Below are 22,984 nucleotides of genomic sequence, written 5' to 3'. Positions count from 1 at the left end.
AGGTACTGCATTAGGCACTTTATAACCTGCATCTCATTTAATTTTCATAATATTCAAATAAATAGGCATTTTCCAATTCTACTGATAAGGGAAATGAGACTCAGAGTAACTTGCTAAAGATCACTTGAGCTGCATTAACATAAGTGTTCTTTAAAATTTTATAAAATTTTTTTGAAAACTGAGAAAAGGGGTGAAAAACACTATCCTACCCTTATTATGAACATTTTTATTATGCTTCAGTAAGCTTTGTGACGTCAACTCTTTTCCATATTTCATATTATTTCTCTATTAGAGTCCAAGAAGTAGATCAAGAAATATGGATAGATTATATACATATAATTGATATATAGATGACGTATTACAGAACTGTACACTAGAAACCTATATAATTTTAATAATCATTGTCACCCCAATAAAGTTTAATACAAAAAAGGAAATATGGATAATTTTATCAAGGACCACGCTTTTTCATTTTTATCATGTTGCCTCCCTAAAACAACACCAGATGCAAGGACAAGCAACTTCCCCTCTACCCCAGGGAGGAAATAATTTACCATAAAATAAAACAAGTCTTTGTGCCTCGCAGAAAGCAAAGGCTTTGGAGTCAGACCAGCAATGGAATCCCAGCTCAGCCTCTAGAGCTGTGCTTTGGACAAGCCCCCAGCATCTCTCTTGCTCAGCGTCAGTTCCCTGATCTTTCAAAGGGGCTAATACTTACTTTGCAGGGTTACTGGGAGGATTATAGATAATGCACGTAAACCACAATGCTTGACATGTAAGAGGCATTAAATAAATATTATAGTATAAGTCAAAGTTCCAGTGAAAACACTGATGCAAGTGTAAATAATCAGATAAGTAGGATAGCATTCCACGTAACAACTGATAACTACATATGAGTAACTTGAGTGATTTTAAATTATGTTTATTTAGGAAAGGTGTCTTTTTAAAAATACTTAGATTATACGATCAGACATTACCCTCTATTTAAAGCCAAATCGACTATGGTGAATAGACCTGGGATTTTTTTTTAAATAATATTTTCAAAAACTGACAAAAAAAATTAAGTTTTCTGCAAAAGAATACCTATATTTTAAAACTGTCTCTAAGTAGTATCACGTTAATCTTTTTTTTAAACAGCCTAAAACATCCCCAGAGGGGAAAGAGGTAAAAATTAAAATATCTTTACCAGACTATATTAATTCCTTGTTTACTGATCCAATTTTAGAAATCCAATTTTAGGTTGTGAAACCTAAACAAACCTTCAAGTGAAAGAACAGATTCATGATTCTACATACACACAGTTAACTAATTAATTCTATGTTTACTGAGGACCTTTTTGACAGACATTGCTGTGTGCAAGGGAAAGAAAAATTAACTTAAAAAGGGTCTGTATTCATGTTTAAAGTCTAATAGCAAAGAGTGGCATATAAACAATAACAATACAATGTGCTGAATTCAATTCAAGTCATCTGAGGGAACCAGAAAACTTCAGTTGAGGAAAAAGGTAATGTTTGATTTAAGACCTGAAGAGTAGGAAATCTCACTCAGGTGAATGAGGGGTGGGGTGAGAGAGAAGGGAGACACTCCAGCAGAATTCCAGCAAGTACAGAAGCAAGAATATAGAAGATCAAGGAAGGCAGGTAATTTAGTATGACTAGTACAGGGAGGAGCTGGGACTGAAATGAGATTGGAAGAAGCAAACCATGGACAGGTTATAGAAGCCCTTTTGCACTTTGCAAAATAGGTGAATGGTTTTCAGATTTTCGTTTCAGATTTTCATTTTCATCTCTGGCAACACTATGAAGGATGTGTTCAAGGAGGACCAGTTAGGCAATTATTGCTATAGATTTGTGAGAGTGGTAAGGGTGTGAACAGTGGGCATGATGGAAAGGGAGTTAGAATCTGATTCCTTTTAAAAATTTTTTTTGAGATAAAATTCACATAATACGAAATCCACCATGTTAACTATTTTAAAGTATATAATTCATTGCTGATTCCTTTTTAAAATAATATATCCCCTGCTATTCTGCTTCTAGTTCAGAGAGATATTAAATGAATAAATATAACTTAACTAGTAGAAATACTGTTTTTTTAAATCTTCACTTTATTAAAAAAAAAGCAGTCACTGTAGAAATTCAGACAATACCAGTATATCAGGTAAAAAGTGAAAGTGTTTCTCTAATGAACAATCCTAAGTACCCAAAGATTTTTGTGTATCCTTACAAAGGTTTTACTATACATACATATACATAGCATTTTTTAAAAACATAAAAGGCATCTGGAATATAAAATTACGTATTGCTCTACATCTTGTTTTCCACAAAAAAATGCCTTAGAAGCCTCCTAAAAAAGCACATCAATTTCTAGTTCCAGTATATGAGCCTGCTCACTTCACTATACCTTTAAAAATTGTATAATTTTTATTTTACTTTTTGCCAATCTAAAAAGTAATTAGTTTTAATTTGATAGCTTGTTTTTCTTCTTATGGCATAGTTCAAATATTCAGAAACAGAAAAAAGATGGGTTTTTTAAAAAAATTCAACTCAAGTTGACAAGTATCTGAGATGCTTAAACGGTATTTTAAAAGAGTGTGTTCAAGACAAACAAATGAGAAAGAAAAACTCATAGACACAGACAATAACTTAGTGGTTACCAGAGGGTAAGGGGGTGGAGGTGGGTGATGAGGGTAAGGGAGATCAAATATATGGTGATGGAAGGAGAACTGACTCTGGGTGGTGAACACACAATGGGATTTATAGATGGTGTAATACAGAATTGTACACTTGAAACCTATGTAAATTTACTAACAATTGTCACCCCAATAAATTTAATTTAAAAAAAAAAGAGTGTGTTCAGGTACTGAGTACTAGAGGAAGCACAGAAATGTACAAGAAATAGCGTAAGACTGACTGACCTAAGGCTTTAGTCCTTGTTCTGCAACAGTTCACTGTGTAAGCTTAGGACTCAGTTTTCCTCATCTACAAAACTAGAGAGCATAAATCATTGCCAGTAATCTTTAAAGCTCTAAGAGCGGTATGGCTCGAAGGCACAAGTGTTTCAAAACACAATGTTAAAATTCCTCTCTATGGATTATTAACGGTGAATAAAGAATACTGTATCTCTTCCACTTGCCAAAGCCAGTAAATTCCACAAGGAAGGATTTTAGTTTTGTTCACTTTTGACTACTAAGCTCCTACAACAATGCTTGGCACGCATATTTGGTAAATGATTGAAAATGGTTTAAGAGCTTCCATTGTGGTAAATTGCCTTGAATCAATTATTTGGAGAATGTAATAAACCCGGCATAGTTTCACTCTTCAGTTTACTTCTCACATTTCTTAAGTGAAAATGCATTAAAATGCTTTTATACGTCTATAAGGGAGTTACATCTACTGACAGTGGAAAGACTCAGATATTCTACCCGCTAGACCTAAGGTCGAACTTCCCCCACCACCTGATGGGGCCCACACTAAAAGTGTCGAAACTCGTATACGCACAGGCCTATAGAAGCCAGGTTGTCCCCTACCCGAGCCCACTCTCTCATACTCTACATCCCGAGAAGTTAGTCCCTTTTCTCGTAAATCCTACAACTCCAAAAACGGCGGAATTGGAGCCACCAAAGACACAGAACCGGACGGGAAAGGGGGTCGGGAAGGAGAGACTAGACCCTCTCAAGCCCCACTCATTGGGAAAAGCCCATGTTGCTGGAAACAGCGTCCTCACCTCCTTCTTTCTTTGAGCAGAGGCGGAGGGAACCCCATAAATGAGCAGCAGCACCACCGCCATAGTTGCAGAAGCACACAAAAACCACCAACGCGCTGCCATGTTCTCTCCTCTCCCTCCCAGAAACGAAACTTTCCTGGGGCTGGGTCTCAGGATAGGGCGTGAGAACAAGCAAACCAGCCCCTATTCCCTCCTCATTGGTCTAGCTCAGCCCGGCCTACCCCTCACATTACGTCACGGCGCTCTACTGAGAGACGCCCGCTAAAAGACGGTTAACTTCTAATTGGTCTCCGTTAGCCAATAGAAAAAGGATAATCTGGAGGTTTTTCATTGGTCCGCTAAGGACGATGGCTCTCCTCTTTCATTTACGTAAAGATGTTGCGCTTCGCGGCTTTTCAAACGCGCGCGTGCGCAGTTGTGAAGCTTTGGGGCTTTTCGAAATCCAAGATGGCTTAAGGTAGATAGAACTGAATATTTTTTACCGGAGTCTCAGACGTCTTTGAAATCCACGTCCCTCCTGTAATATTCTAGAAAAATTGGACTTAGCCACGTGATTGATAGGAAGTATCTTATTTTCTCATGTTGCCGCTAAAGTGTTTCAAATCAAAACAATTTTTAAAACTGGGAAAGCAAAAAATATATTTAATATCCCTGAGGGAGATTTTAAAAAGTAAATAAACAAGAGCTTGTTGAATACTTTCTGTGTTCCAGGAACTGCCATGTAAGCTGAACAGAGCGGACATCAAACTTATTTTTTTAAAGTTTTTATTTCATGATATTTTTAAAGTTAAGCTTCTTGATTTATTAAGTTACCAATAAGGACTTAAATTTCAGGTTATACACATCAAACGTCTTTTTCATTTGCATTATTTTGTTTGGGGGGAATGGGTGCAAAACTAAGGTTGTAAGGAAGCACTACTGTCTTTTTAAAGATTTTGTGTCGTAGTCAGTTTTCATTAAACATCCAATTGCCCTATCTAAAAAATATAATAAAAATCCTATAAAGCTGAAGAAGTTTCCATGTATTTGGTCCAGTTCCCTTTATCATAGTGGGTTTTAAAACTGGGACAGTGGCAGGCAGGTTAGCTCACTTGATTAGAGTGCGGTGCGCTTAACAAGGTTGCTGGTTTGATCCCCACATGGGCCACTGTGAGCTGCGCCCTCCAAAACTAGATTGGAACAACTACTTGACTTGGAGCTGATGGGTCCTGGAAAAACACACTTAAATAAATAAAAGTTGAGAAAGAAAACTGGGATGATTTTAACGGAGATAATAATATATTCAAGAGGAAAAAACAAAATAAAAAAAATTGCCCATAATTTATACTTATTTTGATGATGTGGAATATCATAACTACTCTTTCAGGCCCTGCTGGGAAACACATGCACACAGAGAAAAATCATTATGTTGGAGAGAGAAGGAAATGTATAAAAGTGAAAATAGCTTGTTCTGAATTGAAGAGATGTGATCTAGAGATATGAAAAAATTAAAAACATTTCCAAACACTCATAATAAGAAAAGTACAAAATAAAAGTACAATGAGACATGCTGTATGATTCCATTTATATGACATTCTGGAAAAGGCAAACTCAAAGGGACAAAATAGATCAGTGGTTATTAGGGGCTGAAGGTGGAAAGAGATGTTGATTACAAAGGGGCCACAGAAGATTTCTGTGGTGATGGACCGTTCTGTCCTTAATCGCTGGGGTGGTTACACACTATATGCATTTGTCAAAACTAACAGAACTGTATAACTAAAAAGTGAATTTTACTGCCTGTAAATTTAACAAATAAAAATTCAGCTAAATTTTAAAAGTACACAGAGAAATCTGACGTTTCATGTTGGCAAAAATTCAATAAATGCTGCCATCAAGGCTGTGGGTAAACAGGCACACTTATACATTGCTGGTGGAAATGCAAAGTGGTACAACAACTATTGAGGGTAATCTGACAATATCTAAAAAACTACATACACATTTACCTTTTGATCCAGCAAGCCCACTTCTAGCAATATACTCCAGTGAGAAAATATATGTGCACGAAGTTATTCATTTCAGCACTATTTGTATTTGAAATATTCTCAGAACTACCTAAATATTCAAATATAGCAGACTGATTGAGTATACTATGGTACATAAACACCATAGAGTATTTCAAAGCTGTAAAAAAAAAGGAGTGAGGAAGAGTTGTGTAAATGATATAGATTTTCAAGACCTGTTAAGTAAAAAAAAAAAAAAAGCAAAGGAATATACATATTATGCTACATTTGGGTATAATACAAGAGAAAATATATACATATCTGACCATTTTTTTTTGCAAAGGGAAACAAAGTTTAAATGAGAAACTAATGATATTGGTTACCTAGAGGAGGTGGAGGAAATGAAGTAGAAGAATTAAGGGAGGGAATGACACTTCTCTATACCAGTTTGCATAGTTTTGAGTTTTGGAATTATATTAATACTTTTAAAATTAAAGTTTATTGGGATGACAGTGTTATTATTATTTTTTTTTAGGAGAGCACAGCTCACAGTTGCCCACGTGGGGATCGAACTGGCAACCTCGGTGTTTTTAGTACCAGGCTCTAACCAACTGAGCTAACTGGCCACCCCAACATTAATATTTTTAAGTAATCAAAATATAAAAGCAAATCATTTAGTTTTGTAAGATGAAAAAAAGTTCCGGAAAAGGATGGTGGTGATGGTTGCACAACAATGTGAATGTATTTAATGTCACTGAACTATACACTTTAAAATGGCTAAAATGGTAAATTTAATGTTAAGTATATTTTACCACAATTTAAAAAATAAATTTTAAACTTTATAAATCAATAAGAAAGGGAAAATAACTTAAATCATACACAAACAGATAAAAAGGAGCCCAACTCTATTTCAAATGAGAAACAGCCACGCTAAACAACAACAAAAAACTAATCTGAATAACATGTGAACACACTATTTTGATTATATACCATGATTCTAGAGAAAAAAAATAACTACAAGCAAATCTTGAACTCTAAGTATGTTAATTTTTCATACTCATATGACTACAGCAATTCTGAAAATAACATTGTGTGTAATACAATATGTAAAAACATTGATGTTGAGTGGCCAGATGGCACAGTTGGTTAGAGCCGAGCTCTCAACAACAAGGTTGCCGGTTCAATTCCTGCATGGGATGGTGGGCTGTGCCCCCTGCGACTAAAGATTGAAAACGGCAACTGGACTTGGAGCTGAGCTGCGCCATCCACAACTAGATTGAAGGACAACTACTTGGAGCTGCTGGGCCCTGGAGAAACACACTGTCCCCCAACATTTCCCCAATAAAATTTATATTTAAAAAAACAAAACATTGATGTTGCTGAGAACCAGGATTCTCACTGAAAAAAGGGAGCTACAAATATGAAATGAGAGAAAGTAAAGAAGAATTTTTGGGGGTTGGACTGGAATTGGAGGTATGAGTATAAACTTTCATAACATATATTCCTAGCTCTATTCAGTAGGACTAGAAGCAATGGCACTTCAATATCAATGAACACACCTAGTGCCAAATCTAGCTTGCTAAATCCCATCCCTAAAAGAACTTAGGCCTCCTTAAAGAAATGGCTGATTCCAGTGCTGAGGCAGGAAAAGGACAAAATGAGCCTTGAACATATTGTGTCAAAAGTAAAAACATGCTAAAAAAATAATGGAGACATGTCAAAAAAAGACAGCTGGAAAAGTGACTCCTACTGACTACATCTTGCAATGTTGTTCATTAAAATGAATCCTGATGGTAATGGATTATAACATTGAATCCACACTGATAACGAAGAAATAAATAGGGGGAAGATAAAATTACTCCACACGGTAGAACATCTATTAAATATAGCAGAAATGGGGGCCGGCCCGGTGGCTCAGGCGGTTGGAGCTCCGTGCTCCTAAGTCCAAAGGCTGCCGGTTGGATTCCCACATGGGCCAGCGGGCTCTCAACAAAAAAAAAAAAAAAAAAAAAAAAAAAAAATAGCAGAAATGATAGTTAGAAAATCACTATTTTGCAATTTTCAAACTAGTAATTTATTTAGGCAAAAATCATCAATGGATACGAAAACTAGTGGGTGCAAATTTGATGAAGGATATTTACATAGTCTCAATGTATTCTTCACATTACTTATTAATTACAAGGGGAAAAACAGTAACTTTATAGTAAAGGAACTTGGAAGTCACTCTTATCGAATGATTAAAATTGGAATTACCAGTAATAGGTCAATCTAACATTTTTTGGGGGGGCAATCTAGTATTATATGCTTCCTGATAAGGTGTCCTAAGAACACATCAATTACATAGTATTCCTGTCAGAAGTACATAAACTGAATCTAATTACCAGGAAACATCAAGCATACACAATCGAGCTCCTCTAGGAGCCCTAAATCTATGTTCAAAGTGTGTGTGTGTGTATGTGTGTGTGTGTGATTCTTCAGTAAAATATCATTATACATCATGTATAAAGCTTGAAACTACATTTCCCAAAAAGCCTTAGCCTTCCGTGCTGTAAAGAAGGTTACGATTTCTATTGGTTGTTCAGGACTCGCGAGATTTCATTAATCTCATTAAAGAGCCCTGCCCAAAGCCATTTTGTTTTTCAAGGCTGTTTGCAAGGGTATTTGACGTGAAGTTCAACAAACCAGCAGCTGCATCTACCGCAGTTCTGTCTTCAGGCTACGGCTTCATGATGTTTCCCTTGGCCAAAAATGCATTAAGTCGTCTCCCAGGTGAGCAAAAATTGTGCGCAAATAATTTCCAACTGCCTTTTATACATTTGTCCTCGTGGTCGCTCATGACCCGTCTCTCCACTTGTATCCCTATTTTCTAATTCTAAATGCTTAGTCTCCCATCTTGCCCCAAGCAATTGGGAAAATGTCCTTAGCGTTAGCTTAGTTATCCAGTGTTTCTGTTGCGGCTCACAGCTCTCTGTTACCGGAGTCATAAGCTACTCCTTTTTAAATTCATTAACCTAACGATTTCGGGGAAGAACACGCTTGGTGGACACCTCTTGTTAAGTAATTTCGTTAAATTCAGCTTTGGGGATACATTTACCCAAAATAGAAGTCTCCTCTCCAATTCCTGTAATCGTAACGGAAGGAAACTAAATCTAGCTCTTCATCTGGTTTCATCGCTGGGAGACAACCTAAATGGTACCCCTGCAGCTTTTATGCTATTTGTTGGTTATTAGTTGCCCCGAAAGCAATTGTGGTCATTTTTTTTTTCTTATCTAAGTTAGGCAGGTACAGGGACATTTTGAGACCAGCGTTATGTATTGAGAATGCACTAGACTGGAAAGAAAAAAATTGTTTCCATGATTGGTTTGCACTCTAGGTGACCTTGAGTAAAGTGAACAGTTTTTTTTTTGACAATGAAAGTGACCATAAGCAATTATCGTTTAGCTTCTTTAGCTATCTTATTTTTAGTTTATAGAGTAATTGGTGGTATTACTAGATTGTGTTCTGAACACTCAAAGCAGCTTTGACAAAAAACAAAAAAATAGTTGTGCGACTGTTTTTTGACTGTTTTCTTGTAATCCCAAAGCCTCCTCTTTTAACTCTTTAACATAGGAGGAACTTATTTAACCTCTTTGAACCTCATTTTCCTCCTTTTTAAAATAGGAGGTTAGTAAATAAAACCTACCTCGTAGATTTCTTGAGGATTATATGAGATTACAATAGGTAGTAACTAAACCATTTCTTGTCACAGAGGAGAGGTCTGAAAAAGTCTACTTGAGTGACCCAAGTGTTGAGATGTTTCAGAATTGTTTGGTAATCTTAATTTCTTTGTCCTTTGAGCAGGTAGGGCCTTGTTGTAACTCAGGAAAGGGTTTTTTTTCTCCTGTTTTTTTATTTTGTTTTTCAATGGGGAATTAACAAATTTTAACTGCTCTAGAGCAGAATATATTATGAAATGTTTGTAAATTTGCTCAGCCCAAGTGTGACTAAAGGTGAAAAAAATTTAAGGCAGTTAAGAGAAGAAACCATTGGGCCGGCCCGGTGGCTCAGGCGATTAGAGCTCCATGCTCCTAACTCCGAAGGCTGCCGGTTCGATTCCCACATGGGCCAGTGGGCTCTCGACCACAAGGTTGCCACTTCAATTCCTCGACTCCCACAAGGGATAGTGGGCTGTGCCCCCTGCAACTAGCAAAGGCAACTGGACCTGGAGCTGAGCTGTGCCCTCCACAACTAAGACTGAAAGGACAACAACTGTGTCATAACAACTTTTAATATGCTTTCCATTAGTACATACTTAAGTACCTTTTTGAGGCCCTAAAACAATAAGGACCTGTTACCTAGATTGGAGGGAAATTAAAAAACAGCTGGAATGAACAAACGAAACAGAAATACTCAGATACGGAGAACAAACTGATAGTTGCCAGATGGGAGGAGTATTGGGGGGGATAGGTGAAGGGATTAAGAAATTCAAATTGGCTGTTACAGAATAGCCATGGGGATGTAAAGTGCTGCATAGGGAATATAGTCAATAATATAATAACTATGTATGGTGTCAGGTGGGTTCTAGACTTCTGGAGGAGAATACTTTGTAAGTTATATAAATGTCTAACCACTAAGCTTTATACCTGAAAATAATACAATATTGAATGTCAACTGTAATTGAAAAATAAAAGATAAAAATAATAAAAATGGAAACTATAAAAGAAAAAACAGCTGGAAATACGCATTTTCCAGTCTTTGCTCTTTCCCAAGCCCTCCTAAGTGCCTCCAGAGGCAGTTTGAAAACTCTTACTAAAATAATAGTAAAAGCAGTTTTAATGTCATTCTGCTCAAACCTTTACCTCTACCAAAAAAAGTGGCCCTTCATGATCCTTTCTGGTTTTACCCCCTATTACTTATCTATACAACCTGTCCTTGAACCAAATGAAATTGGTTTTCTAGTACACTGGGATTTTTCTCTCTGCATTTTTTCAGATTCCTCTTTCCCACATCTACAGAGCCAAATCCTACGTGCTATTCAAAGTGCTTAGCTAGCATTCTACTTCCTCGTAGTATAGTGATTTGCCTACATGTCTGATGTCCTCTAGACTGGAAGGTACCTGACGACAGGGTCTGTGTCTTACACCTTTTCACATACTCCATTTCTTTTAGCGTGGTGATTAGTAATTTTTTAAAAGTCAAGATTAGTATTTGGAGGGTTTTTTTTTTTTGTAATTTTAAGGCCATAAACATTTACTGTGCTTTAATTTGAAGTTTATTTTGAGTTTATTTTCCCTTTATATTGTAAGTTGTTGATCACTGCTAAGTAAACTAGTGAAAATTTAGGTCATAAATACTGAAATTAATGAATAGGAGGTTATACAAATACCAATTTGTAGAGAATGTTACTGACATCACCTGTTCTTTACCTCCCCCTCAACATTTTATTACGAAAACTTTGAGACATACAGAAAAGTTGGAATAATTGTATGAAAATCTACATATCCACCACATAGATTCTACAATTAACATTTTGCTATATTTGTTTTATTATGCATCTAACCATCTGTCGATTCATCTAATTTTTGTTGCCTTTCAAAGTATGATACTTTTAGCTACAATATGGTTTTTTTTTTAACATTTTATTGAACTGCATAGTACTGTAAAAGTTAACTTCGTTGGTTTTCCAGATTGGCAATATCAATTACATATGTTATCTTTTCTGATAATTCTTGAATATGCTTCCATATATATATTTTTTTCTTTAAGCTCGAAGTATTCAGCAAACAATGGCAAGGCAGATTCACCAGAAACGGACACCTGATTTCCATGACAAATATGGTAATGCTGTTTTAGCTAGTGGAGTCACTTTCTGTGTTGCTACATGGACATATGTAAGTACTATTGATTGATAATTTCTGGTTTAGATGTTTTTTATTCCCATTTAGCTCATGTATTTAAAATGTTTTTACATGGCAGTGTACATTTCTAGTTGGGAGGGACTTGAGAGATTTTGTAATACAATCATCCACCCAGTGCAGGAATTTCTTTCAACATTTAGCATTCATCCATCATCTGTTCATAACATTTCCAATAACAAGTTGTGTACTAGATCACAAGGTAGCCCTTTCCATGTTGTATAGCTGTTTAAAAGGATCATATGTTGTGTTAAAATCTGCCTCCCTATTCTACCCATCATTCCATTGCAACACAGAAATTCTGATCTCATTTCCATGTATCAACCATTAGATGTTAGAAAATTGCTATGTATCCTGGATCTTCTCTTTCAGATTAAATAAGCATCCTTAGTTCTGTCAGTCATTTGTGTTACATCGTTTCCAGGGTTTTCTCCATTTTGGGTCACTTTCCTTCATTTAATTAGTTTTTTTTTCTAAATTCTGCTCTCAGAGCTGAATACAACAATTCTGAAGGATGAGCTACAAAGTAGCTTCCTTTCAATAATTTAGTGGGTTTTTCTTTGCATCTTGCATTTAATAATTTACTTGTCACTACTTGCTGGTTAAAAGTAAGAGTTTTGATGTTACAATAAATACATAAATTGATTTTAAAAGATATGAATTAACCCTTGCCTTAATAAACAAAGACACTTGATTCTTGGTTCCTGAAATCAGATATACTATTAAAATAAGTGTGTGACTTAATTAGAAGAGTAAACAGATGTTGAACAAATGTGTAATCTGGGCACTTTTGGAGGTGAAGTGCTCATTCATAAAGGGGTATTACAAAAGTGCTCTTTGGCAGTATTTAGGTAGTTGTGGTTGAGTGAAGCAACATTTTGAGGAGATAGTATAAAAATGTGAAATGTAAACTTGAGTTAATTAAATAAAATGAGAAATTCAGTTCTTCGGTCGTACTAGCTACATTTCTGTTGCCCAATAACCTTATGTGGCTAGTGGCTACTGTATTGCCCAGTGCCGATAGAACATTACCTTCATCTCAGGAAATTCTATTGAACAGCATTGCTCTGAGAATTAGGATAGTAATTAGGTTTGCTGACATGGAGGGCTCTATATGCCAGGTGAGTTTCTGTGTGTTTTTAACCTATAGAGCAGAATAACTTTGTCACTTTTAAGAAATAGTCTTTAAGGGAGATCGGACTCTGGTTTAAACATACATAACTGACAGCATTTTAATTCTTACAGACAGCAACACAAATTGGAATAGAATGGAACCTGTCCCCTGTTGGCAGAGTCACCCCAAAGGAATGGCGAGATCAGTAATCATCCCAATTGGCATAATACTGAATTGTTTCAAAACCAACTCCTAATTGATGCCAAGTGAAAGCACCGTGTAGCCATTAAAATATGGCATGATTGAAGAAATAAAGTGCATTTGAAACCTTCATTGTAGGTTTGTTTCTTTTGTGAATGAAACCAAGCTTGATCACTTTTCATTTATTTCACCTTTGTGTTGATACTAAAATCTAAACACCATACAACTTTTTAAAAAGCTTTTTTGTTTTAAACTGGGGAATATTGGGGAACAGTGTGTTTTTCCAGGACCCATCAGCTCCAAGTCAAGTTGTCCTTTTCAATCTAGTAGAGGGTGCAGCTCAGCTCCAAGTTAAATCCTTTTCAGTGTAGTTGTAGAGGGCGCAGCTCACTGGCCCATGTGAGAATTGGACCAGCAACTCTGTTAAGAGCTCACACCCTAACCAACTGAGTCATCCGGCTGCCCTAAATAGCTTTTCTGTATGAGGTAGTGTGAAAAGAGAATTTGGCTCTCACCTGGAAGTCGACTTTAGTAGGCTGAAATTATAGTTCAAGAATAATTCATCACAGTTATTTTTGGTCATCTTTGAGCTAAAATTCAGATCTTGGTCATGCCTACTACTTTCTACCTCCCATTTATTTTTGTGTTTGGAATTGACATTATTAAGTCATTTTCACCCCTGCCAAGAGAACTAAGGGTGCCACCAGACCTATGGTAAGAGTGGTCCTATCAAATATACTCCTAGGATGTCTGAAAACTAGCTAGCTCCTTGGTTCCCTTGGCACATTTATCTTAATTAGACCTTTAGATTTTTCAGCATATTTATTTGTGATATTTATGATGATATTAATGAAAGGATCTGTCAAATACAGTTTTTCACGTATCTATAATCAGTGACTTCTGCTGTTGACTTTCTGTAATTATACCAACTTTTGGATTTGTGGATTATTCTGATTTCAGTATAACTGACATTGGATTTTATATGTAAGATTTTAACCGAAGAAAACATGATATCTACGCCATATGCTTTATTACTTCCTTGGCCAAAGGCTATAAAGTAAGCCTCATGTAGTAGTTTGTTGATGGAGCTCAAGGAAGCAGAAAATGGAATTTTAGTCGAGTATTCTATCTCTATTAGCTAAATTAGAGATTTCTAAAATTCATTTATGTGATACTATTATCGGTTAAGTGGCTCTTAGGGATCTCCAAATTTACCTGATGTAGATAAGGATTTATTCTTAAACATTAGAAATTTTTTTACTTATTACGTGAAATATAGGCATACCTTGGAGGTACTGAGTTCTACACCACAATAAAGTGAACATCACAACAAAGATTTCAAGAAACCCCTTTCTTTGCTCATCTGTAAGAAACAATTCCTCATCCACTAAAATTTTATGGGATTGGAGCAATTCAGGCATATCTTCAGGTTCCACTTTTAATTCTAGTTCTCTTGCTATTTCCACCAAATGTGCACATACTTCCTCCACTGAAATCTTGGATCTTCTCAAAATCATCCATGAGGGATGGAATAAACTTTCCAAACTGTTAATGTTGATATTTTTACCTCTTCTACGAATGACGAATGTTCTTAATGGCATCTAGAATGGTGAATCCTTTCCAGAAGGTTTTCAATTGGCTGCCCAGATCCATCAAAGGAATCACTATCTATGACAGAGCCTTACAAAATTTGTTTCTTAAATAATAAGACTTCAAAGTCGAAATCACTCCTTCATCCATGGGCTACAGCAGGCATGAAAACTATTAACCTTGTGCATCTCCATTACTAAGCAGTAATATTTTGAAAATCTTTTTGATCTGAGCAGCGACATGGGCTTAAAATATTCAGTAAGCCATGTTGTATACAGGTATGCTGTCTTCCAGGCTTTGTTCCATTCAGAGAGTGCACAGGCCTAGTGGATTTTGCATAATTCTTAAAGGTCCTAGGATTTTCAAATGGTAAATGAGCATTGGTTTCAAGTTAAAGTCACCAGCTGCATTAGCATCTAACAAGAGAGTCATCCACTCCTTTAAAGGCAAACATTGACTTCTCTAGCTATGAATGTCCTAGATGACATCTTCCAATATAATGTGTTTCCCTGAAAATAAGGCTGGGTCTTATATTAAGTTTTGCTCCAAAAGACGCATTAGGGCTTATGTTCAGGGGATGTCATCCTGAAAAATCATGCTAGGGCTTATTTTCCGGTTAGGTCTTATTTTCAGGGAAAAGCGGTGGTTTGTCTACATTGAAAATCTTATTTAGTGTAGCCACCTTCATTAATTAGCTAGATCTTTTGGATAACTTACTGTAAATTCTACATCAGCACTTGCTGCTTCACCTTGCACTTTATGTATGGAGACAGCTTTCCTTAAACATGAACCAACCTCTGCTAGCTTCAAACTTTTCTGTGGTTTCCCCACCTCTCTCAGCCTTCCAAGAACTGAAGAGAGTTAGGGCTTTTGTCTGGAATAGACTTTGGCTTAAGAAAAAACGTGACTGGTTTGATCTATCTAGACCACAACTGTGTCCCTATATCAGCAATAAGGCTGTTCCACTTATTTGTGTGTTCATTGGAGTAGCACTTTTAATTTCCTTCAAGAACTTTTCCTTTGTATTTACATCTTGGCTAACTATTGGGCACAAGAAGCCTAGCTTGTGGTCTATCTCACCTTTCAACATGCCTTCCTCACTAAGCATAATCATTTCTAGCTTTTGATTTAAAGTGAGAGACGTGTGATTTTATTTCACTTGAACATCCAGAGGCCTGTGTAGAGTTATTAATTGACCTAGTTTCAATATTGTCATGTCTCGGGGAATAGGGAGTCCTGAATAGAGGGAGAGAGATGGGAATGACTGGTGGATGGAGCAGTCAGAACACACATTTATTAAGTTCACTGTCTTATCTGGGCATGGCTTGTGGATCCCCGAGACAATTACAATAGTAATATCAAAGATCACTGATCACAAATCACTGTAACAGATACAATAACAATGAATAAGTTTGAAGCATTGCGAGAATTACCAAAATATGGCATACATTCAAGAAGTAAGCAAATGCTGTTGGAATATGGCACTGATAGATTTGTTTGACGCCAGGTTTTCACAAACCTTCAATTTGTAAACAGCACAATGTCTGGAAAACAAAACACAATAAAACTAGGTATGTCTGAACTAGAAGAGTGGTCTCATGGCAATGGGTCCTGTTTCCTTATTAAATGCACCAAAGCCAGTAATTTCATAGTTTGAGTAAAAAAAAGAATGTGAATGTCGCTGTAAAACAAATAGGTTGCAAGATTGGTAACTATATAGTGCCACTATTTGATAAAATTTGAATGAACACTGTATATCTAGCATGAATGTTGAAAAAGACTGAAGTGTTCAAATGCCTGAGACATAAGCAAAATAAACTTGTCTTTAAGGAAGTTTCAACCTTCCATTAGATTATTTACCTTTTCATTACCGAATTGGCACTAAGAATTTTCAAGGACTGGTGGTAATTTTCAGTGATTTGTACCACTTCTGTCAGGTAAGTGATAATTGTCAGCTATTCTGATAAGCAAAAAGAAATACATATGACATTTAAAACCATTGCCAGCATATATGTTTTGTTTGTTTGTTTTATAAATTTGTATTGGGGAATATTGGGGAACAGTGTGTTTTTCCAGGGCCCATCAGCTCCAAGTTGTTGTCCTTCAATCTAGTTGTGGAGGGCGCAGCTCAGCTCCAAGTCCAGTTGCCGTTTTCAATCTTTAGTCACAGGGGGCACAGCCCACCATCCCATGTGGGAATTGAACCGGCAACCTTGTTGAGAGCTCGCACTTTAACCAACTGAGCCATCCGGCCGCCCCTCTGGGAGCTCAGTGGCAGCTTGTTGTCTTCAATCTAGCTATGGAGGGCGCAGCTCACTGGTCCATGTGGGAATCGAACCGGCAACCCTGCTGTTCAGAGCTCGTGCTCTAACCAACTGAGCCATCTGGCTGCCCCTGCCAGCATATATGTTGTTTTGTGTGATAAAACCTGGTGGGCATCATTGAACAAATTTAAAACTTAACTGGGTAGTTAATTTTGTCCTAAAACTACCATGGCCACTACCAGAATTGAAGCAGTAGTTTAAGTCCAAATTATTTTTTGCCATCACAATATTCTGACCTTGCAGTTTTCCTAGAGTACTCAAAGTTTTAGCCTCTCACAAATGCACTCAACTTATCCTGTAACACATTGCTTAGAGAGTTTTAATAATATCTAGAGTAGAAAGGTTGTCAAATTAGTCTCCCCATCAAAAATCTGTATGTGTGAAGAATTTGGGTGATTTGTGTTAGAAGCATTGCCAGTCCTTTAAATGTTATTTATTGTAGGGTTATAAAGTATTTTTCTAAATTACAGTGAATGTCATAAATTCCACTCTTAATTTGACTCTAAAACAATTATTTTAGCGGTTATATTCTGTTCTTTTAAATTCATTAAACTTATCTAGAACTAGGTACCATGGTAGAGGCATTGATGTTGAGTTCTCCCCCATGACTATTAATTTTATTGGAGATATTAATACCACTTTTAAGCATTTTTGGGGCACCTATAACTATTCATTCCCAGAAAACCTGATTACTTCTTGAAGACATTCCCTTCTATTTGAAAGCTCATTTGAAATAATATTGTGCAGAATAATATGTGCACATTGACAACTCGTGCAACATACTGTCCTGGAAAGTAAGGAGTCCTGAAGCTAATTTTGTATTTATGTGGATGGGTGTAGGGGGGGAGAAGGAATAATTCCTTCTGAAATACTTAATTGTAGACCTACAATTTAGATCTGTGTACAATTTTAAGTGTTGCCTGTCGAGGCTTAATAGGAATTTGACAACAGATAAGATGGAAATTATTTTATTTAACACATATATGCTTATTGTGTGCCAGACACTTTTCTAAGCCTTTTTACAAATATTAATTTGTTTAATATTTGCATTTGTGTACTATTTTGAGTTTCACAACATTAGACTTGATACTCTTTTTGTGGAAACTGGGTTCAAATGGTTCCACTTAAAAATATAAAGAATCCTGTTATTTTCTCCTACATCTTTTTCTTTTTTTAAGTGTGTTCTTCCAGGACCCATCAGCTCCAAGGCAAGTAGTTGTTTCAGTCTAGTGGAGGGTGTATGTCATAGTGGCTCATGTGGAGATTGAACCCGCAACCCTGTTAAGAGCTCTCTAACCTAGCTCTAACCAACTAGGCTAATCGGCTGCCCTTTCTCCTACATCTTATAGATGTTTAATGAAAGGAAATATGAAAAGACCATGTGTCTATTAGAAATTAGTGAGATGAAGCCTCTCCCTCTGTTAATGTTCATAGTTTTAAAAATCCTAGGATTTTGCTGGTTTTTAAAAAGTCAAATTGGGAAAAAGGAATAAAATAATACATTTTTCTCAAATGATTTATGTACCACTTATTTATTGCATTGTGTTGCTGTATTTTATGCATCTTATTTCTATCTAAAACTCATAGTGATAGATTCGTCAATATTTTTTGCATCCTTGGGATCCTCTAGGTTTTTACATGATGGATAAATGAAAGAATAAATGTGGAAACGATTCAGAGCTTGGAATGGTGATGTGAAGGTAGTGTGAGGTGAGATCCCTGCCCTAACTCCCACACACTCACATAAAGATTATGAATTTAAAAGTATTAATTAATACATGTATCATTTAATTAAAATTTTTTTGAGATCATTTTTCAATGGAGGGATGAAGGCAAGCTCGCAGTTCTGGCATTTACATCTGGAGTTAAAAGCTATAGTCTAACAGAAGTACATTAATTTCACGCTGGGAAAGACTGAGCTATGGCGAAGATGATTTACAAGGAGGGTACTTCTTGGCTGGAGATTAGGAAACTACAGATGACGCAGGTTTGGGTGGGGTTTTTGTTTTGTTTCGGTTTTGGTGAGCTGGGGGAAGGCGGCTCTGCAGCACCAAGGGATTTTGTTTTGTTTCGGTTTTGGTGAGTTGAGGGAAAGGGGCTCTGCAGCACCAAAAAGAAAGACTTCCTCCCAAGACTGCGTGTCAGCCAGGGGACACCAGAGGATGGGAGAAGCTTGACTGCAGTTCTCGCATTCTCATTCACGTGACTTGTCCCTCTCTCCGCCTCGCCAGCCCTACTTCCGGCCTGGCATCACCCGGAAGTGGGGGGAGTGAGGGAGGGAGGGGTAAAGGCAGCCTGCCCGGCGGCGGCGGGGGAGGGGGGTGGGGGGTGTGAAGGAAGAGAAGCAGCGGAGGGAGGAGTTGCCGCCGCCGCCTCCGCCACCGCCGCCGCCACCATCACCACCACCAGCGCAGCTACAGCCGCCGCCACTTCTATGACCTCTTTCGGTTTGTAAGATTGGAGTCCGCGCGTGTGGATTTGTCGCTGCCACGGGCTGCGTAGCTCCGAAGGTTTAACCGTAGGACAGAAAAACCAGGTAAGTCCTGTATAGGCTTCCCGTCGTCCCCTTCTACTGGAGGGGTGTTCTGTACTGTCAGTCTATACTACCGAGTGTGGCGAGAAGGTCATTCTAATCTGGGGCAGTCTCCAAACTCACTTCTTCACAACTCCAGTATTTACAACACTCCTGTTTTATCTCCCCTTACAGGGGTTAGAGATGGGGAGATTAGGTCCGGACCTGTGTCACTTTCTTGGACCCTCCTGGGGAAGTGTCTTGATCATCCGTGGCCTATGTTATTGCCTAATTAATTGAAGGTACAGGTCTGTGCCCGGTATTGGAAGTCACGTAGACTGATCACCATTATTAATGAAATAATACAACAAATTATTTTGCTGCTTCCCTCGGTCTGGAAGCATAAGCTAAACCGAGAGAATGCTCTTGTTTCTATTTCGTTTTGTTCATTCTGCCTCTTTCCTAGTAAAGTTACTCGCCATCCTTGTTGCACCCTGTGACATCTTTGTCACTTTTTGTTGTAGACGGTGAGGTTATATTAAGCACTGACAACTCTTACCGTTTCACGGGTCAATATTTTTCAGCATCTCATCTTTGTTTTAATTACAGCCTCTTCATCTACAGTACTATGGTTTTGTATTGAGACTTAATGTGTGCAGAACATTGAATTAGGGGATACTGAGGTGTGGGAAGTGGTAGAGGGCACCCACAAGGAATAGACTAGAGTATTTGGCATCAAAAGAGTGTGCATTCCAGTTAGTTGAATTCAGTTATGAATACAGTGGGTTCTAGCAGCCCCACTGATCAAATAACTAGGCTGCTTATCTCATCCTTTTTAAAGGATATTTTGAACTGAGATACTATTTTTTTTATCGTTCAAACTTTCTTGTGTCTACAGTCATGAGACGAGAGGGTTTTCTTGTACAGGAGGGTCTCAATGTATTAGGAAAGACTGATGCACCCTTTTAATCTCACTAATATTGTGTATTAGAAACAGAAAGTGTTATGACTTGCAGGGAAGGGAGCATATGAACTGGACCTTGAAAAATGGATAGGATTTAGTTTTGTAGAGTAGGGCAGTCCAGGTAGAAGAAATAATGTGAGCAAAGGCCTGGGGACTAGAAAGATGCAGGACATTGAACAACACATTGTGTGTCACATTCTAACACAGCCACATCTTCCAAGATTTTACTGGTTAAAAGAAAAAATATATATAGAATACAAAACTGATAAGCTTACAACAATATCCAACTACCCTCCAGCCAATAAAAAAACTTATATAGAGAAAAAGTCATGAAATGACAAAAACTTCTATTAATGTACGATATTGAATTCTAAATGTAAGCTCCTATCTAAAAGAGAAAAAATGTAAAGCTTGATGTATATACTTTAATTCTGATTGAGTGTTGTGTCAAAATATAATTTGGAATCATTTTTTAAATTGCTGGGAATGAAGAACAGCATTGTTTAAAGCCAGAAGTTTTTCCCCAAGGAATTTTTGCATTTCTTTTTCTCCTCCAAATTGATTTTTCTGTTGGTCTGCTTAACCTGGTTGAAACTATTCTGTTCCCATCATAGTCTTAGAAAGCTCGTGATTTGTGGCCTCTAGGTAGTGTTAAACACTAATCCCTCCAGAAGATAGGTTAACATCTCTGCTCTCTAATGCAGAAGGTTGTTTTTCTTTGAAAAATGCATACAGAAACAGTAAAATTTGTTTGAAAATGAGAGAAACAGAGAGACGCAAAAATAACCCTCAACTACCACACTACAGCCTTTATTTCTATGAGGGTTCTGAGGCAATACGTTCCTTTTTTATAAATCCTTGTTATAACTGATTTTATGTATATGTATTTAAAATTACTTGGCAAACTTTAATCAAGAGTTTTGACATCCCAATGGGTGAAAATAATCTTCATTTGATGGTTGGTAAAATAAATTGTGAGGAGGGAGTAGTCTGAGGTGATACAGGCAGTGGCATAGATGAGAATAATATCTGGGAGTTTTGTCTCAAAATTTCCTCTATTCGTCTTTGTTAAAGGGCAGTACAGCATTTAAATGTTTCACAGAGTTTTGTTTTTAAACAGTGATTTTCTTAGGACATAAATCGAGATGGGGACAGGGAGCGGGGAGGCAGACAGGAGAGACAGGCAACAGTCAGACCTATTCAGTTCAATTTACCATGCCAGCAATCATGTTTTTTCACTTACAAATCTGTCTTCAGGTTGATTTAATGTGATAATAACTTGCTTACTTGCTGAGCTAGTATGGCAGGAAAAGTTATCACAAAACTTTTAGAATGTGTTTCGTTAAAGTGAAAGGGTAGGATATTTCTGGTTTCATAAATATTTCTAGTTTCTCCAGCACTGTTAGAAAATTTAAGTGATTTACTCATCTTTGTGGGCTCAAATGTGTACTATATTGGCAGATTACATCAGTTTTCACAGATACTTCTTTTCTTGAAGGAAACGACTATAAAATATCCCCATATTGAACCAATTAGTTTCACTTTGTCCCATGTTTTCTGTCCATATTTATAATTATACAGCTCAAGTATTTAATTTTTTAAACCTGTTTTTACTTTATAATTCTCTAGTGTAGAAGTCCATCTTTCCAGACCTATAATCAGAAGTGCATGTTAACAATTTACTAATTGAAATACGTGGGTTATTTCACATCTTAGGGAAATTGTTTTAACCTGGCCATTTACCTTAGTTGATTTGTGAAAATTAAAGTTTTGTTTTATGCTGTTCTAACTGATGCTGATCCGGGTTGTGCATTTGATGTCCCAACCAAAATAGATAGGGAGGCAATAATACTGGGATAAGTTCCCTCCCCTACTCCCACCTGAGAGTTTGCAGAGCACTGTATATTTTTCGGAATTATGAAGAAAATGGTTTGTGCTTCGTGAATGTTCACCTGAAGCACACTACCTGCCACTCAGGATAGGGGAACATTAAGAGTGCTTCTGTTAAGATCTGAAAAACTGTCAACAGAGATATAAGAATAGAGCGAAAGAATTCCACAGTGGAGGGCCCTCTAAAAAAATTCTCAGGACTATTTAGGATAAATTTGTATCTGACCTCTACTGTCGTGAGGATACTAAAGAGCTGATCCTTGAGCTAACAGAAAAGCTTACAGAGACCTTAGTTGTTAAATAGTTCCAAGTATAATCTCCTTTGTTGACTTACGCTTATAATGGTAGGAAAAAAGTTTTCTAATTTTTTTGGTGATGATAAAATTATTTGCTCTAAGAATTTAATTATTAAATTAATTAGTATTAACTTAATAGTACTGCATTAATAATATAAAGTATCAAACATTGATTACTAATATATCAATTATATTATTAAAACACTAATATTAATATTAAATTATTTGTATACAACTAGTTTCATTTTGTCCAATAAATGCTTTCTCTTATTTTACTGTACCATTTTCACTGTTAATTTTAAGTTCAGATTTTTAGCCACAATATCTTGGTATTAATTTCTAATTATAACTGTAAGTGCATTTTTTTATTAGCAATCAGATTGGTGTTATATGTCTTCAGGTATTGTCCATCTAAAGCGGTGTTTTATGTTGCTCATCTTTTTGTAGCTAGGTGATACTAGGATTAATTTTAGTCATGTAAACATTTGTAGTCTTCA

General features: G+C 36.7%; 3 protein-coding genes across 7 annotated transcripts in view; 2 read left to right on the top strand and 1 right to left on the bottom strand.

Annotated features, from left to right (window-relative positions):
• MAGT1 (magnesium transporter 1) overlaps window positions 1-3,927 on the bottom strand; it is a 66,624-nt gene extending 62,697 nt beyond the window's left edge. For 3 of the 5 annotated variants that reach the window (XR_013992988.1, XR_013992989.1, XR_013992990.1), the window contains exon 1: window positions 3,724-3,866. Coding sequence is in view for 1 of the 5 variants with exons in the window: in XM_081043758.1 (XP_080899884.1) it covers window positions 3,724-3,825 (102 nt within the window). In the remaining 4 variants the exon portion in view is untranslated. Of the gene's footprint in view, window positions 1-3,723 lie in introns of all 5 variants that reach the window. The other 2 variants (XR_013992987.1, XM_081043758.1) reach the window with 1 other exon arrangement.
• A 4,401-nt stretch (window positions 3,928-8,328) lies between these two features.
• On the top strand, window positions 8,329-13,043 carry COX7B (cytochrome c oxidase subunit 7B). Its single transcript, XM_081043412.1, has 3 exons — window positions 8,329-8,471; window positions 11,448-11,572; window positions 12,842-13,043. Exons 1-3 carry the CDS (start codon window positions 8,429-8,431, stop codon window positions 12,917-12,919), a joined length of 246 nt encoding a protein of 81 aa, XP_080899538.1. The 5' UTR covers window positions 8,329-8,428; the 3' UTR covers window positions 12,920-13,043.
• Window positions 13,044-19,148: 6,105 nt separating this feature from the next.
• The window catches only part of ATP7A (ATPase copper transporting alpha), a 132,853-nt gene continuing 129,017 nt past the window's right edge, over window positions 19,149-22,984 (top strand). The window contains exon 1 of the mRNA XM_081043611.1: window positions 19,149-19,361. The gene's annotated coding sequence lies outside the window, so the exon portion shown is untranslated. The remainder of the gene's footprint in view (window positions 19,362-22,984) is intronic.

Source organism: Rhinolophus hipposideros, assembly GCF_964194185.1.
Source record: "Rhinolophus hipposideros genome assembly, chromosome: X".
Classification (NCBI taxonomy): Eukaryota; Metazoa; Chordata; class Mammalia; order Chiroptera; family Rhinolophidae; genus Rhinolophus; species Rhinolophus hipposideros.
Note: the sequence above shows the minus strand (reverse complement) of the source record. Positions and strands in the feature narration are given on the sequence as shown.